The sequence below is a fragment of the Syngnathoides biaculeatus genome, chromosome 3 (assembly GCF_019802595.1).
Source record: "Syngnathoides biaculeatus isolate LvHL_M chromosome 3, ASM1980259v1, whole genome shotgun sequence".
Lineage (NCBI taxonomy): Eukaryota > Metazoa > Chordata > Actinopteri > Syngnathiformes > Syngnathidae > Syngnathoides > Syngnathoides biaculeatus.
Window position 1 is genome coordinate 5,804,677 of NC_084642.1, and position 18,090 is coordinate 5,822,766.

The 18,090-nt window shown below is 46.1% G+C and overlaps 2 protein-coding genes across 3 annotated transcripts in view; one reads left to right on the forward strand and one right to left on the reverse strand.

Annotated features, from left to right (window-relative positions):
- The window catches only part of nhsb (Nance-Horan syndrome b (congenital cataracts and dental anomalies)), a 62,392-nt gene extending 49,278 nt beyond the window's left edge, over window positions 1-13,114 (reverse strand). The window contains exon 1 of the mRNA XM_061813868.1: window positions 12,754-13,114. Within this exon, the coding sequence (XP_061669852.1) occupies window positions 12,754-13,033 (280 nt within the window). The 5' untranslated portion in view covers window positions 13,034-13,114. The remainder of the gene's footprint in view (window positions 1-12,753) is intronic.
- ace2 (angiotensin I converting enzyme 2) overlaps window positions 1-18,090 on the forward strand; it is a 70,180-nt gene that overhangs the window by 37,172 nt on the left and 14,918 nt on the right. The window contains exon 2 of one of the 2 annotated variants that reach the window (XM_061813857.1): window positions 15,958-18,058. In XM_061813857.1, the coding sequence (XP_061669841.1) occupies window positions 17,870-18,058 (189 nt within the window). In that variant the 5' untranslated portion in view covers window positions 15,958-17,869. The remainder of the gene's footprint in view (window positions 1-15,957; window positions 18,059-18,090) is intronic. The other variant, XM_061813858.1, reaches the window with a different exon arrangement.

Below are 18,090 nucleotides of genomic sequence, written 5' to 3' on the forward strand. Positions count from 1 at the left end.
ACCGATGGAGAAAATGTCATTGTGAGTTTGCGCTTCAGATTTGCCCTTGTGCATAAAAGCGTCTACACGCTATGTTAATGTAATGGCGCGATAAAAACGTGCGCATCCCCTACAATCTACTAACGGCCTATGCATTTCAATTAAAGGGGCTCGCAGATGAGAGTCACATTGTGCCTCCCGTTGGCCGAAGGCCCGCACGACTGAATGGTCCCTTTCACAAGTTCGGGTACCCCCCCCCCCACCCCCAAAACACTCTGCGAGTCAGAAGTGAAATTTAGGAAAAACTCCTCAATAAATCTCTGCGGATCGAACTTCTCGTGAAACAAATATTAACGGCGATCGCTGAGATCAGTAGAGCCGATCTCGCGAGGCAAAGGACGATCTGTGACGCTGATAAAGTGTAATTCAGAGACTCCGTGAAGAAGTGCTGCCAACGCGGGGGAAAATACAGTCCAATCTTTTTGGAGGGGATAAAAACTGGTGAAAGGAGACATATTGCGAAGCATTGACGTTCATACACAGACACATGAGAGCCGATACGCTAGATATTTTTCTGTTGGCTATTTCTAAATGTCGCCATTGTCGTGGGCCAGCGGCACGGGGGCGGACCCAAATGCAGGACTCCCAGGCAAAGGCATAATGTTCGGAGTGGCTTTATTCCCAACTAAGGTCATACACAGGTTAAGCAGAGGCACACTAGAGGCAAGGTCCAAAAACGTGAGGAAAATTGTAGAAACCTGAACAAGAACTTGACTTGACTATGGTAGCACAGGTGACAACGGATTGCTCTACACTAAACTTGCAACTTACGCGCAGTAGCGGAGTAAACCCAGCATGCAGTGACGCATACGCAACGAACTGGCAAATGCCAGTGACACATTCTCCACTTAAAGGTCAAGTCTCATCCCTATAAACAGATATTGAAATGAAAAATACATATATCATCATTCACTTCAATGTCTGTACGAAAAAATAAATTCGACATCCAAGTGGTCGCCATATTGGCTGCGTCTTCTGTCCGTGAGGTCACCCTGGACATTCGCCGTTAAAAACACGCTGTGGCGCCTACTATGGGACACGCCCCTTCAGACACAGAAGCTCCTTTCGAAGAAGAGAACATCTCACAATCGAGTGAAGTGTCTGGGGGGCATTATTACCCTATCGTTTCAACCATATTTAGATGATATGTGGATTACTTCTAAGTAACAACAGACTCCCGGACAGTATGTATGAGCCACCCCGGCCGAAGTTGTGCTCGTCCGAGAGGCATGACGTGGAAGCCTTCGACGCCATCCATCCTCCCGAGTGTTCGAGCAATGTCCGGCAATGCACCGAGCCGGCATTTTGGCTAACACGAAGGAACAACGAGCTCCCTTCCAGCAGGTACAACAACTAGAAACAAACGAGTCCACTTGAGCGCGCCAATGCCTCCGACGTCACTTCCTGCTTCTTGTCGAAAACAAATCCCTCGAGAGGATTTTCACGGCGGGAGTTACAAAAAACGTATACGTCAAAAATCATGTTTTGTGGTTAAAAAAAAAAACAAAAAAAAAAACGGCTGGGTCCATGTCGGCTGCCGTTTTTTTTCATTAATAACATACTAAAAATCATCCATTTCATGACAGTGGCCCTTTAAGTGCTTGGTCAATAAGTGTCCCGGACGCAACACGGCTGTGACAGCAATCAGAGGTGGCCACGCCCCTCACATGAAGCCCCGCCCACGGCAGCGGGCAGGCCGTGCCCATGACGGCCGCATTCAGTCCGTGAAAAGTGAACATCGCAACTCTGAAGCGAAAACTGATCAACTTTACTTTTTTTCCCCCTCATAAAACGGTTTTCCATTCACGTCGGAAGTGACGGCGAAATATTTTCGGCAGCGGCTTTTGTTCCTAAACCTTTGTAAAGCGTCATTTATGACTCTCCCTGTTCGCAGCACAGGCGCCACACTTATGCTGACACATTTTTGTGTTTGTTTTTTTTTTTTTTTTTTTTCCCCCCCCTCTTATGCTGCTCACTCCTATCAAACTTTCTCCTCTCAGGCTTGTGTTTGGGTGGAAATCAAAGTGCATTAAACATTAAATACGCTGTCAAGAGGCACAAGTCTCTCCATGCTGCTGAGGATGGGGGGGAAAGTAGGGCAGTGTGGAATAGGAGGTATAGATGGAGGAGGAGGAGGAGGAGGAGCGTGGACACGTAAGCAATGCATGGAGGGCAAAACCACAGGAAAGGCTGTCAAAATGTGCCGATTCGTTTACTTTTGGAAAGGAAAGTTGAATTAGGACTGGTTTTTGTTGTTGTTGTTGTTTTTCTCTGTGAATCCTGATTGTGTCAAAGACGGCAGCACGGTGACACCGGGCCAAATATGTCGAGGCCGCAGTCGAGCGCTTTTGCGTTTTGTCCCTGCGCTTGCGTCAGTTTTCTTCGGTTCGTCACGCATCTCCAAAAATATGCTTTTGAGGTTAATTGAAGACTCTAAATTGCTCAAATTTTGTTTGTTTGTTTGTTTATACGGTGTGTCGGGACCCCCAAACAGCGAAAATCAGCGATGAACCAACAACCCCCACCCCGCATATTTACCCACCCCGCTCTACTCCTAAAATCCATCCATCCATCCATTTCCTTTGCTGCTTATCCTCACGAGGGTGACAGGGAGTACTGGAGCCTATCCCAGCTGTTTTAGTTTTACCCATCCCACATGCTTCAAACACATTTAAACATCCATCCATTTTCTTCGCCGCTTATCCTCACGAGGGTCACGAGTAGTGCTGGAGCCTATCCCAGCTGTCACCGGGCAGGAGGCGGAAGTACACCCTGAACTGGTCGCCAGCCAATCGCAGGGCACATGGAGACAAACGGCCGCAGTCATATTCACACCTGGGGGCAATTTAGTGTCCAATTAATGTTGCATGTTTTTGGGATGTGGGAGGGAAACTGAGTGCCCGGAGAAAACCAATGCAGGCACGGGGAGGACATCCAAACTCCACACAAGCAGGTCCGGGATTGAACCATTTTCTCAGCCGCTTATCCTCACGAGGGTCGCATGGAGTGCTGGCGCCTATCCCAGCTGTCAGCGGGCAGGAGATGGAGTACACCCTGAACCGGTTGCCTGCCAATCGCAGGGTATATAGAGACAAAGAGTCGCACTCACAATCACACCTAGGGGCAATTTAGAGTCTCCAGTTGATGTTGCATGTTTTTTGGGATGTGGGAGGAAAACCGGAGTGTCACGTGCCGTCGGTGCGGAGGTGGACCCAAATGCAGGACTACAAGACGATGGCATAATGTCCAGTGGGTTTTTATTGCAGAAGTAGTGTCGGGACCTCAGAGCTGCGAGGCCAACGCTTTACCAGCTGAGTCCACCGTGCCGCCTACTCCCAAAATGTCTGAAGTTATCCAAATAAATTAAAGTATTTCACCATAAGGTGGCACCTTGGTGCAGAGGAACCGTTGCAGTGAGTTGAGGAGCTTCATTTTCAGAAAAGTCGTCCTTTGCCACCAACTTGTGGCATCTATATGAAATTCATACAAAGATTTTTAAGAGGGCGTCTGTTAATCCCATTTTCTCTGTTTGCGGCAGGGCTCGGACGGTGTCGCGGTTGAAAAGCGGCGATTCACGTCAATTCCTTGCAAAAGAGATTTGTGGACATCAGCGAGTAGGCGCCATAGCCGGGGTTCAACCGGTTTTGCTGGTTTTGTACCTGAAAGCAGGTGGGGGCCCACTTCAGTCACTGCCAACCAAAGCGGCTCCTCCCACTCCCTTTAAATGGGGCACAATGAATTGACAGTCGCCACGGAGACACGTCAAGTTCAGTATTTGTCTCTCCCTGATCGAGTTCACCAAAACCACATGACACCGGGAGGTAGACCTGGTCCGAGGAGGCGTAGGTTGACATTCAACATTCTCTCTTCATCGGACCTCCAATGTTAATCCCGAAATGTGAATTTCCGCATCATCGTCTTTTTTTTTTTTTTTTTTTTTTTTAAATTCAGGAGAAAGCTCCTCAGCGTGATCTTTCCTACCCAGCGGTTGTTCGGCTGTACGACAACAACAAGTTCAAACGCAGGCCCGGGGAGGGAGCGACGGAGTGATTGACTCAGCGGAAAGGTTAAAGCGCTCGTCTCTCCCTCTCCTCTCCTGTTACTACGCAGACTAGAAAGACGGAGCAGTTCCCCCCCGCTGGTCGCGCTGGCAACATCCAAAGTCGAGTTGGCTTTGAGGGCCTGCGCACGGGAAGGCCAGAGTACAATCTATTCGCCGCCGAGATCAATATCCGGAAATCCCTTCCGACTTATGTTCGGCGCTGAGATCTCTCCCGCGACGCGACGATTTCCTCGACTGGAAGATGAGTTGAATTTATGCGGGAGATCATCGTTTTCGGGGGGTAACCTGGCCGCTGTTACTCGTTTTTGTGTTCCGCGACGAAGATCGAATATCGCTTTGGTGCTTTCCTGGGAGACAAGGAAATATGTTTTTTTTTTTAACCATCTTTTAGTTTCTGTTGCCAAATACTTTTGGGTATGTATCTATTACTTGTGGATTATTTCTGATTACAATGATGCTTTCAGATAAGAGTTTATTATGTTACGTGGCCACGCTCGTTACGGAAAACTCTCACATCTGAACAAGGACCGCGGCATAATATTTAACTATTAAAAACATGCATTTATGACATAATGAAAGAGAATGGAAAGAAACAATAACACATTTATTAATGAATGAGTCTCATTTCGGTGCGCACACTTTGTCCACTGAGTGGCATTATAATACAGTTATAGACATCCATCCATCCATTTTCTCAAATTTTTTTCTCACGGGCCACATTGTTGTTGCATTTTTGACTGTGGAATAAAACTATTTAATTCATCCATTTTCTTTGCCGCTTATCCTCACGAGGATGACTAGGATGTGTCACATTATAACGTGAAACCTATGACATTCTCACATGAAGCTTTTCATGATATAATATGATCATAAACCATCCATCCATTTTCTCAGCCGCTTATCCTCACAAGGGTCGCATGGAGTGCTGGAGCCTATCCCAGCTTCTCAACAAGCAGGAGGCGGAGGTACACCCAGAACTGGTTGCCAGCCAATCGCAGGGTATATAGAGACAAATAGTCGCACTCACAATCACACCTAGGAGCAATTTAGAGTCTCCAATTGTTGTTGCATGTTTTTGGGATGTGGGAGGAAAACCAGAGTGTCACGTGCCGTCGGTGCGGAGGTGGACCCAAATGCAGGACTACGAGACAACGGCATAATGTCCAGTGGGTTTTTTTTATTGCAGAAGTAGTGCCCGCACACGGTAACACAGTGAAAACTCAATGAAGTGGCAAATGCCCGTGACGTAAACTCCAATACAAATAGATGGTTAATTAACATGCCGAGCGCGCAACAGGTGTGACGAGTGCCGGAGGTGGCACCGCCCAGAGCGTTGACCAAGCCACGGGCCTCCTGGCAGTGCCCCAGCCCCGCTCATGACACAGAGTGCCCGGAGAAACCCCACGCAGGCACGGGGAGAACATGCAAACTCCGCACAGGCGGGTCCAGGATCGAACCCTGGGTCCTCAGAACTGTGAGGCCAACGCCTTACCAGCTGCTCCACCGTCCTGCCCAGTTATATTAATCATTTTCACAAAGGACGACATGCCTTTGAGTGTTGCTAAAGTATTTGTTCTCTGTGTTCTCAGAGGGTGACCACCCGTCTATGGCGTTTTGCATTTTTCGTTAGCATTAAGCTAAACATACGTCTTTAAGGCAAAGCTGCGCGGTTGTAATTCTCTTGGTTTGATGTTTAGTTTGACAGTAAACTTCAACCGGGAGTGGCAGTAAACAGATTGAAGACTTTTTGGGGGAAGAATTGTTTACCTGGAAGTTGAGTGGAGTTCAGGTATTCCGTACCTCGGAATTTTACTCGCACGTCAAGCAGAAAAAAAATTGCTTACGTGACGGCTCATATCTTGAAAAACTCGTTCAGTGAGTCAATCATAACTCAAAAATCCACAGTTTGTATAGAATAGCCTATGGGGGGGGGGGCACTGTATACCACTTTAATTGATTGAGGACCAAAAATAATTCTAAATTGTATTAAAATGCAAACATTAATTCTTTCAGGACCAATTAGCTAATATTTTATGAATATAATTTTTAAAAATGTGACAGTTCATTTATTTATTTATGTATTATTTTTTAAAGCTGCTTGTGTGCTACTGTAACACTTGAATTTCTCCTCCGGGTATAATTCAAGGATTCTCTCATTTTACCTGATATTATCTCATCTTCCCTTGAAATCAAAATCTTTTTAATCCGCAATAACGTTTCAGCGACATCTCGGCACGGCGGAGATTGCCGACTATACGCTGTTGCCATGCGACAATTTATGTTTTTTTTTCTTTCCCTGCGTAACGTCGTCTCCACGTGTGGACATTAAATGATGGAAAATGAGCTCAAAGGGGTTGAAAGCACCACAACAAGATGTCTGACAATTCTCTGAGGATCCACAGTCGCTCTCGGGACATTACGCAGTCCTGTGAGTCATCGTTCATCTCAAACGTGCCCGTTTGATGTGACGTTTCCGTAACAATTCAACGTTCTCCCCCCCCCCCCCCCCCCCCCCGGCGGGCTTCAAAAGAAACGCTGCATCGCCACAAACAAAACCAAATCTTCCTCTCCTCGGGGCTCGGACTTATTTGATATTACGATCTTCGGGCCGGCGGAGGCTGGAACTCGTTTGAAGTCGTCTCCCGGTTTTCAGGTTTGAAAAATTGAAATCCCCTTGCAAGCTTTATTGTACAGTAGAACATTCTTCCTTTAAAAAAAAATTAAAGTCTTGATTGACACTTTCAAAGGAATATTAATTGCAATGGAATGGATTGAAGGCCTCGCCGTTCATTTTGAAGATAAAAAGTATTTGAACACCCTGCTATATTGCAAGTTCTCCCACTTAGAAATCATGGAGGGGTCTGAAACTTTCATCGTAGGTGCATGCTCACTGTGAGAAAGATAATCCAAAAAAAAAAAAAAAAATCCAGAAATCACAATGTATGATTTTTTTTTTAACGATTTATTTGTGTGTGTGGGTTCGTATCCCACTGGGGCCTCCACTCCCTGAGAAGGGTTGCGTCAGGAAGGGCATCCGGCGTAAAAATTGTGCCATACATATGTGCGTTCATCTGAGATGACACGCTGTGGCGACCCCAAAAGGGACAAACCGAAAGAAACTTACTTATTTGTGTGATACATCTGCAAATAAGTATTTGAACACCAGAGAAAATCAACGTTAATATTTGGTTTGAGTAGCCTTTGTTTGCAATTACAGAGGTCAAACGTTTCCTGTAGTTCTTCACCAGGTTTGGACACACTGCAAGAGGGATTTTGGCCCACTCCTCCACGCAGATCTTCTCTAGATCAGACAGGTTTCTGGGCTATCACTGGGAAACACAGAGTTTCAGTTCCCTCCAAAGATTTTCTATTGGGTTTAGAACTGGAGAGAGAACCTCGATATGCTTCTTACAGAGCCACTCCTTGCTTTTCCTGGCTGTGTGCTTCGGGTCATTGTCATGTTGAAAGACCCAGCTACAACCCAGGTTGTTCCCCCAAATCTCACAAAACATGGCCACGGTCATCCTCTCCTTAATACAGTGCAGTCGTCCTGTCCCATGTGCAGAAAAACACCCCCAAAGCGTGATCGTACCACCCCCGTGCTTCACAGTAGGGATGGTGTTCTTTGGATGGAACTCATCATTTGTCTTCCCCCAAACATGGTTAGTGGAATTATGACCAAAAGGTTCCATTTTGGTCTCATCTGACCACCAAACATTCTCCCATGACTCCTCTGTATCATCCAAATGATCACTGGCAAACTTAAGACGGGACGGGCCTTGACGTGTGCTGGTTTAAGCAGGGGACCCTTCCGTGCCATGCTTGACATCTTAGTGTATTACCAACAGTCACCTTGGAAACGGTGGTCCCAGCACTTTTCAGGTCATTGACCGAGTCCTGTCATGTAGTCCCGGGCCGATTCCTCACCTTTCTAAGGATCATTGAGACCCCACGAGGCGATACCTTGCATGGGGCTCCACTCCGATTGAGATTGACCGTCATATGTTTAGCTTCTTCCATTTTCTAATGATTCCTCCAATACCGGACCTTTTTTCCACACCAACCTGCTTGGCAATTTTTCCGTCACCCTTTCCAGCCGTGTGGAGTCGTACAATTTTGTCTCTGGTGTCTTTGGACAGCTCTTCGGTCTTGGCCATGTTACAAGTTTGAGTCTTACTGATTGCACGGGGTGGACATTTGTCTTTATGCAGCTAATGACCTCACACAGGTCCACCTGATTCAGGATAATACATGGAGTGGAAGTGGACTAACAGGTCTTAGAGGGTCAAAAGTCTAGCTGATACACAGGTGTTCAAATACTTATTTGCAGCTGTATCACATAAATAAATTGTTAACAAAAATCATACATTGTGATTTCTGGATCTTTCTTTTTAGAATATCTCTCTTACGGTGGATATGCACCTCTGATGAAAACTTCAGACCCCTCCATGATTTCTAAGTGGCAGAACTTGCAATATAGCGGGGTGTTCAAATACTTTTTTTTCTTCACTGTTGATGTAAATTTAATTGGTCACGGAAGGAACTGACCTCAGGAGTCAAGGTGCAGTGCCGCTGCATCGATGCTCACATCACAAAACTAGCGGACCTGCTGCTAAAGCTGCGATGTTCGCTAGTGTCGCGCGAACTTCCCCCAAAGTTTGACGCGCCACATCAGCAGCAACACCAAAGGAATCCTAAAAAGTTCCATCAGACTGAGCGCGCGTCATTAGTCACGTCTAATGGATCCCGCTGACTGCTCGTAATAACAGATGACCGACGCGTTGTTTTTCCTGCAATATCAGCCATCTGCCCAACGCCAAGTCCGCGATCGATCCCGGTTTGCAGCATATTGACTCTCTTCCGCGTCGAGCGCCTCAGCAAAGAAGCGAACGGATACTAAACGTGGCTCCGTGCAAAAATATTCATTTCCTCAGGGTGATGTCTGTTTTTTTTACAGTATGAAAGCAAAGATAATGGTCCTTGAAAAGAAGAGAGAGAGAGAAAAGAAAATGGAATAAAAATAGCAAATGTTTGGTGGGCTTCCAAGTATGAGAGTTGGCAAAGAGGACATAAAAGCGTTCATGCCGCCAAGATGAAAATCTCAGACAAAACACACGCCCAATACTTTCCCGCTTTTCCAACTTTATCGCCACCGTGTGTTTAGGATCGTCGAAAGAAAGTTTGACCCTTTTTGGAAGCAGTACAAAGAAAAACTAGAAACAACATTTCGTAAAGTGACCCGAAATACACAGAACTGCAAATATCTACAAACGGCGTCTTTACTGCTGCGACAAAGTGTGTGAATACCGAGCCGGTACTGGGTCCAACTTGATTTGACGTGTCTACTGAAATACATTTTAACGTTATAAGTGAGTGTTTAATACGTCCAAGTTGTGTGCATCATCATAAGACCGTGTTGCAAAAGAGTCCTGAGAACTGTCTTTGGTTCTAACACATTGGTTCCTGTTGCTCTTTGTAGGGTCAAGCTTTCACATTGTTTGGTACTAGTATCTTTTTATCCAAAACCAAATGATGTCAGTGGACCTTTCCGACCTGTTAATCACTCGTACAATAATGGCCAATCAGATAGCCGCATTGTCTTAACCCCTGGCTTGCCACGCCCCTCTCGGCGTATTGTCCCACAAGCAATGCCGGTGGTCAGTAGCGTGCGCTTGGAAAAGTTAATGTTACGAAGGAAATGGTCCTCAGATGCGCTTGAGGAACATGCAATTCTGATGAAAACACCCTGCTAGCCTACAAGGGGCCCGGTTGATTCATTTTCCAAATCCTAAAACACAGTTGACGAAGTGTCTACGGTGGATTAAGGCTCGCGGGAGAGCGCACGTATAACTAAATGTGGACAACATCAACAAACACAAGGCTGCATATTCGAAGGTAGGTGAGGGAGAAGTATCTTCTCTGAGTTTGATTGAATTATTATCCGTGCTTTATACATTCCGGGAGAACAACTTTCACTTTGTTGGTGCGTCACTGACCTGCTGAACGAAGTGTGTCATTTTTTATGGCGAAGAGTCGGGTTAGTGATACGTAAACGCGCCATGTCATGCAAGAGAAATGTCTATTTGCCTATTTGTATCGCATCGGACTTTTAAAACAGAAAACTAGGTCAAAAGAACATACGCAGTCACTTCTAAAGACTACAATGATATTACTTGTGATCTTTCCAAGTAAAAAGTACTCACCCTGCTTTGCATGCGCAGTACGATTCCACTATTTTATCCTGTTGGATTTCAATATGAAGTTTGTGAGGCGTCAAACGGCCAAACTTTCGCTGTAACTGTGACATCGCGTCCCGCTCCGTCCCAAATCTTAATTCCGTGTACATATCCTTGCGTGAAATAGTTGAGACCTCTCTGTAAAACTCTCTTGGACAAGTCTGACGCATTTGGAAAAAAACATATCCTAATATTATCTGGAATACGCGTTTGAGAATCGACTTCAAACATGTTCTGTTCAATCGCCATTTTGAAAGCTTGTGGGACATGGCTAAGGGGGCGGAGCCTAAAGTCTAGATTACCTTTGAATGGTTGTTACTGACCGTCTTCTTCGTGTATTTACAAAGACATACGCATTAATAGTGCCCTCTGGTGGCAAAGTCACGCGTACCAGATGAGCCGTAATGAAACTCATCATCCATTTTGCTCCTATTTAGACTAAATTGGCACCACTTTTTTTTGCTGATGTGCAAGAACACCCTCAAGAAAAAAAAGACATTTGACGATATTTCAACAACTACATTAGAAAGATTGGTTCTTTGCTTTGGTTTGACATTACTCGAAATGTTGGTTTTTGGGGTCTTTTTTTGTTGTTGTACTTGTTCTCTCGCCTGTGTCGGACCTCTGCTCCGTATCTTTCGCATATCTGATTATTCTTATACTCTTTTACTATTTCGCTGTTTCAAAAGTCCCCCGTGACACTTTAGAGCTCAACAGGTACAACCGATACAAATGTGGTGGGAACACAAAGAGTTGTTGGGTCTTTTTCCGGCTCCCGCTTGAGTGAAAACACACACTTTTATGTAGTTTTTACCCATCCATCCATTTTCTTTGCCGCATATCCTCACGAGGGTCACTGGGAGTGCTGGAGCCTATCCCAGCTGTCAACGCGCAGGAGGTACACCCTGAACTGGTCGCCAGCCAATCGCAGGGCACATAGAGACAAACAGTCGCACTCACAATCACACCTACAGGCAATTTAGAGTGTCCAATTAATGATGCATGTTTTTGGGATGTGGGAGGAAACCGGAGTGTGACGTGCCATCGGTGCGGAGGTGGACCCAAATGCAGGACTACGAGACAACGGCATAATGTCCAGTGGGTTTTTATTGCAGAAGTAGTGAGACAACCAATTGCACTCACAATCACACCTACGGGCAATTTAAAGTGTCCAATTAATGTTGGATGTTTTTTGGGATGTGGGAGGAAACCGGAGCGCCCATCCGGGGGAAACCCACGCAGGCAGGGGGAGAACATGCAAACTCCACACAGGCGGGGCCGGGATCGAACCCGGGTCCCCAGAACTGTGAGGCCAAGGCTTTACCAGTTGCCCCACCGTGCCGTCTATGTAGTTTTTAATAGTTTCAAAATTCCCCTTATCATAACCGTCTTCAGTGATTTAACCCATAAACCTAAAATCAAGTTAAGTAGACGCGGGTCAAATTTGCCCTGGAACAAACTTTATTTACATTTTTTTCCCCCCATTTTTTTTTAATACGATTTACTTTACAAAAACAAGTAAGCGAATTTCAGAATGCAAAAAGACGTTTAGGGGCTAATTTTGTTATTGTCGTCACACATACAAAAGAAAAGGATGATTTTTTAAAAAAAAAAACGATTTATCTATTTTTACCCTAATAGTAGGTAAATGTGTTTAACTGTGGCGATGTAGGCAAGCAGGAGAAAACGATCCGTCGCTGCTGCAGAGGACATAAATAATATGTAGCTGTTGTTCCACACCAATGTGGTCTTTTGTTGATGCCAGTCAAGGCTTATGCTGCCCGTGCACGTGAGTATGTGCGCGCACGCGGGGCACATCCTGCACACCCTTGTCACGACCACGGACGCGCCGCTGCTGCAACACGCTCAACCGGACTCATTACCGATGCTGGCTCGGCGGCGCTGCGTGCGTGTGCAAAAGGGTGGGAATGGCGCGCGCGCGCGTGGAGGTGGGGGGGGGGGACGTGCGCACGCACACACACATTTAAAAACAGTCGACTCCAAAGATAACAACGTGACATTCTTCGGAGGGAAGCCAGACACGCATGCATGCATGTGTGTGTTGCGTGCGTGCGCGTGGGTGTGCGAAAACCCGCAGCAACGGAACAGCGACGCGGGGCCGATGCAGCGGCAACACACACACACGCGCGCGCGAATATTCGCCCTCTCCCAGTCTGGGTCGTCAACACGTACCGGAACTAATATGAAAGCATAGATGTGGATTAAAAATGTATGTGGGAGGGGGGGTGCGTTTGTTTAAAAAAAAAAAAAACATATGGGTGGGCACCCTTCGAAGCGTGAACGCGCACATGTGCGTGATTGAATGAGTTTTTAAATTACATACCCGTGGCTCAGGTGTTTTTTTTTTGTTTTTTTTTTAAAGAAGGGAAGAGGGCGTCATCCGCTTGTACTTACGCACTGCCTCCTTTTTGGGGTCCAGGGCACCGGCACTCTGCTGGATCTGGCCTATTTTATTCTGGAGCCCCCAGACCCGCTGGCTGGTGCTGACGATGTCGTTCTCCAGCTCCTGGAACAGGGAGCACGCGTGCCGGGCCAGGTCGGACAGCTGTCGCAAGGTCCGGGACAGAACCACGTTGCTGATGGCGCACAGGTCCTCGAAGAGCAGACCCTCGTCGTTGGGGATCGGGTGCCTGCACAGGAGCGGGGGCTCCACGATCCTTTTGGCGAAAGGCATTTTGCACGCCCCTGACGAGACTTGGAGAGCAAACGTAAATTCCCAGTGTCTAGAAAAGGTGGGAAGAGGGACAACATCCAAAACCAGTAGATTTCCCCCCCACCCACCCCCCACACCCCAAAAAAAAAAAAAAAAAAAAAAACGTGCAGCCTGACGAGGTTCAGGTCGACCGCGCGTTATTCCCGAGCGTCAATCCAAAGTTCTCCTTGAGATCCCTCCATGCTGCTGCTGCTGCTGCTGCTGTTGCCGGCCGACCATGGGCATCACTCACACTCCCACGCGCGCGCACGCACACGCACGCGGTCAGGACGAGGAAGCTCAGGAGCTCAGGTCAGTGGTTTGAGCCAGGAGGAGGCGGAGGAGGATGCGTGTCGCCGCTGCGATCGCGGACGGGTTCGCCTCGGCGCACCGTCAAGGCAGAAAATGCAACAGCAGCGTGCACCGGGGGTGCGGGATTTTCAGAATTAAAGCAGTTCCCGGAAATGATTTCTGCTATTTGTCGTTAGGTGACTAACATCCCACTCGCTTGACGAAAATTGGATTTTATTTTTAAAGGCAAGCGTCCCACTTTCGGTAAAAAAAAATAAATAAATAAATATATATATATATATATATATATTTTTTTTTTTTTTGCTTCTGTGACCCGAGCAGGATAAAACCCGAGATGACCGGAATTGAGTCCCTTACACGTATCATTTTTCAATTGTTATGGATCAGTTCTTTTCATTTTTTAATTAAAAAAAATGATTGTCAGCTACTATTAAAAAAAAAAAAAACGGCACGATGACCCAGCTGGTAAAGCGTTGGCCTCACAGTTCTGAGGACTGGGATTCGATCCCAGCCCCGCCTGTGTGGAATTTGCATGTTCTCCCCGTGTCTGCGTGGGTTTTCTCCCACATCCCTCCAAAAAATGCAACATTAATTGCAGCCCCAAGGTGTGATTGTGAGTGCGGCTGTTTGTCTCGATATCCCTTGCAATTGGCGGGCAACCAGTCCAGGGCATACCCCACCTCGTGCCCGTCGACAGCTGGGATAGGTGTCACGAACCTCCGGTACGGGGGCGGACCCAAACGCAGGACTTGGAGGGAGAGGCATGATGTTCAATGTGGTTTATTCTGGAAACTGGGTCATACACGGTGTAGCAGTCCGACAAGGCAGAGGCACACAAACCCCTGTGTGGCCTTTTCATGTTCTCCCCGTGCTTGCTTGGGTTTTCTCCGGGAACTCGGGTTTCCTCCCACACCCCAAAAAAAAAATGCAACATTAATTGCACACTCTAAATTGCCCCAAGGTGTGATTGTGAGTGCGGCTGTTTGTCTCGATATGCCCTGCGATTGGCTGGCAATCAGTTCAGGGTGTTGAAAGCTGGGATAGGCTCCAGCACTCCCCGTGACCCTTGTGAGGATAGGCGGCTAAGAAAATGGATGGATGGAAATAATCCATTGTAACAGCATACAGAGTTGGAACGTTTAATTCAGTGATTCTTCTGCTAGCCACTAGAGGGCGTTTTTTTCCAATGACTCCACTATAGTAAACAAACCTTTCCATGTCAATTCGAGCAAGGCACGGCAATCGACAACGCAAGGTCGTGGAATTTGGCCGAAGTTTAATTGCGAGACGTGTCAGTCAAAAAGATAGCACATGAGGTCACTTCACTGGTCCAAAGGAACAATGTCTTTAGAAGTTTTCATCAAAATCAGTTCAATATTCTTCAGATTTTGTTCATTAAACATATCGACTAAGATTTGTTCCAGTTAATATGAATATGTATTTAAAGAAGAAAAAAAACTCAGTTTATATATGAGTCACTCCCCCCTCAAGTGTAATTCTAATCCTCCTTCATGATGTTGAACTCAATGCTTAGAACGTGCTGCAGGCAAGTACGAAGAACAGCCCAAAGCACAATTTGTACATCTCCACGTGACAGTAAACAAAAGCCGCAGAATTTCATCAGATGCGTTTTTACGGGATCTCTTGAACAACATCTGGGGCCGTCTGATAAACAACAAGCAGGGAAGGGGAGGGGTCGGGGTGCGTTTTTTTTTTTTTTTTTTGCTGAGTGTGGACCGGCCGCTAAGCCGCCTCGTTGTCCTTTTTCCATTCACCGCGATTCGCAATTCAGCCACCGGGCTCAGTCGGTATAGAGACGTCCGCTCCAAATCTGCCGCGGAGGCAAATTCGAGGCGTTGGGCGGTGACGACGAACCCGTCACTGCGCTCTCGCTAAAAAGGGAGCGGGGGGAGCAGAGCCGGCAAAAAAGTATTCAGACTCGCTGGAAAAAATGCCGTCAATGACTTTGACAAATGAGAAGAATCCACTTGCTTTCCGCCGATCCTTTGTGGATTAGCGCGACCTGGATAAACGAAAAACTACACAAAAAGAAAAAAAGAATCATCAAAAAATGCATTTATTAAAAAAAATATATGTGGTGACCGAAATTCTGAAAATATGACCGAGGCAATTTATGATTTGTCTAATGTGTGAAACAAAAAAACTAAAAATACTGATTCGAAGCCATTACTTAAGTAAAAGTAAAAAAAAAAAAAAAAAAGGGCAGACTCTGAAGTTTAAAAGTAAAATTTTTTTTTTTAAATCTTAGATATAGGTACTAAGATTTTTGATAACTTGGCACATAAAAGGAAAAAAAACACACAAAATAATTTCCCTGTAATATTAATTTTTGCTCATACTGAGAAGTAAAATTATATATATACTGGACACCGTCTGAAAATGATGTGCTCCCGTATAGTTTTTGCGAATTGAGTAAATGTTTTTAAAATATAGAATATGTGCGTCACTTCAGTTTAAAATTAGAATTATCCTTCACTTGTTTGTTGGTCAGCTTTAATGGCAATGATGTAACAATGCATTTATATAATAATTTTTAATGTTTTTTTTTATTTATATTTTTTGCTGTACAAAAGAAAACAACCGACGGAGGGCGCTGTTTCCTTCAGATCACCTTCCCTATTTAGGCCTCATGTACAGTACAGTACTGAACTGTACAGTTTTATTTACACAAGGTATGAATGACACAAAAAGAGAATAATGTAACTCCACTGTATTGTTTTTTTGGGGGGGGGATATATTTTGAGGTAGGAAATTAGATAATTAAATCATCCTTCCTGGTTATGAATGGCAATAATAAATAAAGTGCTGTAGCAGCCTTTGCCGCTGTGTTATCAATATTTCAAGCCTTACAGGACACTTTGTGTTTATGATGCGGCGATATCAACGATGAGTCGATAAGAACTTGTTTCCTGTTTTCTTTTTTTTTTTTTTTTGGACATGTCAGGGTCGCATCATATTGAATCACGTGGACATTTTGCGACGTAATGAAAGAAAGCTACTGGAAATGTTTCATTTCATTTCTGATAATTCATGTGGATTACGATTTTTCTCCATTTGCTAAAACGTTTTTTAACATCAGGGTTGTGTATGTGTTGAGACACGACTTTACGGTCTACTGTACTTATTTTATCTGTTGTGTATGATATGTAAGTGTGTGTGTGTGGGGGGGGGTTGTACATTGTACAGTTCTCAAGGGCAATTTGATATCATCAAAAAATGTATACTTTGCAGTTCCAGTTACATTTTGTTCCTGGACGAATACGATTTACACCTTTTCCAATTGTGGTACAGTTTTTGGAAGTTTTTGTTTTTCAAACTTGTCCAGAACATTTGCCAAAGCCTTCTCAGCTGTATTTAACTTTTTAAGTATACAGTAATGGGCGGCACGGTGGTGGCTCACTTGGTAAAGTGTTGGCCTCACGGTTCTGAGGACCCGAGTTCGATCCCGGTCCTCCTTGTGTGGAATTTGCGTGTTCTCCCCGTGCCTGCGTGGGTTTCTTCCTCGCCCATCCCAAAAAACAAGCAACATTAATTGGACACCCTAAATTGCCCCAAGGTGTGATTGCGATACTGGCTGTTTGTCTCGATGTGCCCTGCGATTGGCTGGCGACCAGTTCAGGGTGTGCCCCGCCTCCTGCCCGTTGACAGCTAGCATAGGCGTCACGAACCTCCGGAACGGGGGCGGACCCAAACGCAGGACTTCGAGGCAGCGGCATAATGTTCAATGTGGTTCATTCCGGAAACTGGGTCATACACGGTGTAGCAGTCCGACAAGGCAGTGGCACAGAAACGCTAGGCTAGGCGGGATCCAAAAGACAGCAAGGTCCGATGACTGTGGGGCAAACTAATGATCAAACTAAAGGAATCGCTATGACTAGGGTTACTCTAACTTAAAACGTAGAAGCGGAGAGTCCCACAGGCAGTGAATGCAACTCACTAACAAAAGCAAGAAACTGGCAGGTGCCGGTGCCAAAAACCTGCCTGTCCAGTTACAGTCAGTGTGATTTTGAGTGCAGCTGTTTGTCTCTATGTGCCCTACGATTGGCTGACAACCAGTCCGGGGTGTGCCCCGTCCCCCGCCCGTCGACACCTGGGATAGGCTCCAGCGCTCCTGCGACCCTAGTGAGGATAGGCGGCAAATAAAATGGATGGATGGATGGATGGATGGATGGATATACTTCAGTAGAGTCCAGGCCTGAACTTGAACCTTTGCGACGTGCCCGCACAGCAACTTTTGGGCTGCTCCTCCGTGAAACCACATCAAAGCCGCGTTTCACCTCATTTTATTTTCAAAACCGTCGGCTCGGTGTCCACTCGAATGAACCACGCGGCGCTATCTGGAAATGAAAACTCAGATACACCCTCGGTTACGACTCCGTCCAAAGGCCAAGGCAGCGCAGACGATTATCGCAAGAGTTCTACGCACGTTCCAGTGTTCCGTCCTTGTCAGAGTGCGATTGTGAGCGAGCGTGAGCGGATCGCAGCATGTCCGGAAAGATTTTGCCGAGCTTGCTGGCTCTCTGTTGCGCCGTCTGGGCTCAGTCGCCGGTGGAGAACCAGGCCAGGGACTTCCTGCGGAAGTTCGACGAGGAGGCCGGCGCGCATATGTACCAGTACTCGCTGGCGTCGTGGGCCTACAACACCAACATCACGAAGGAGAATTCGGAAAAATTGGTGAGAACTTTATTTATTTTTTTTTTTCAAAT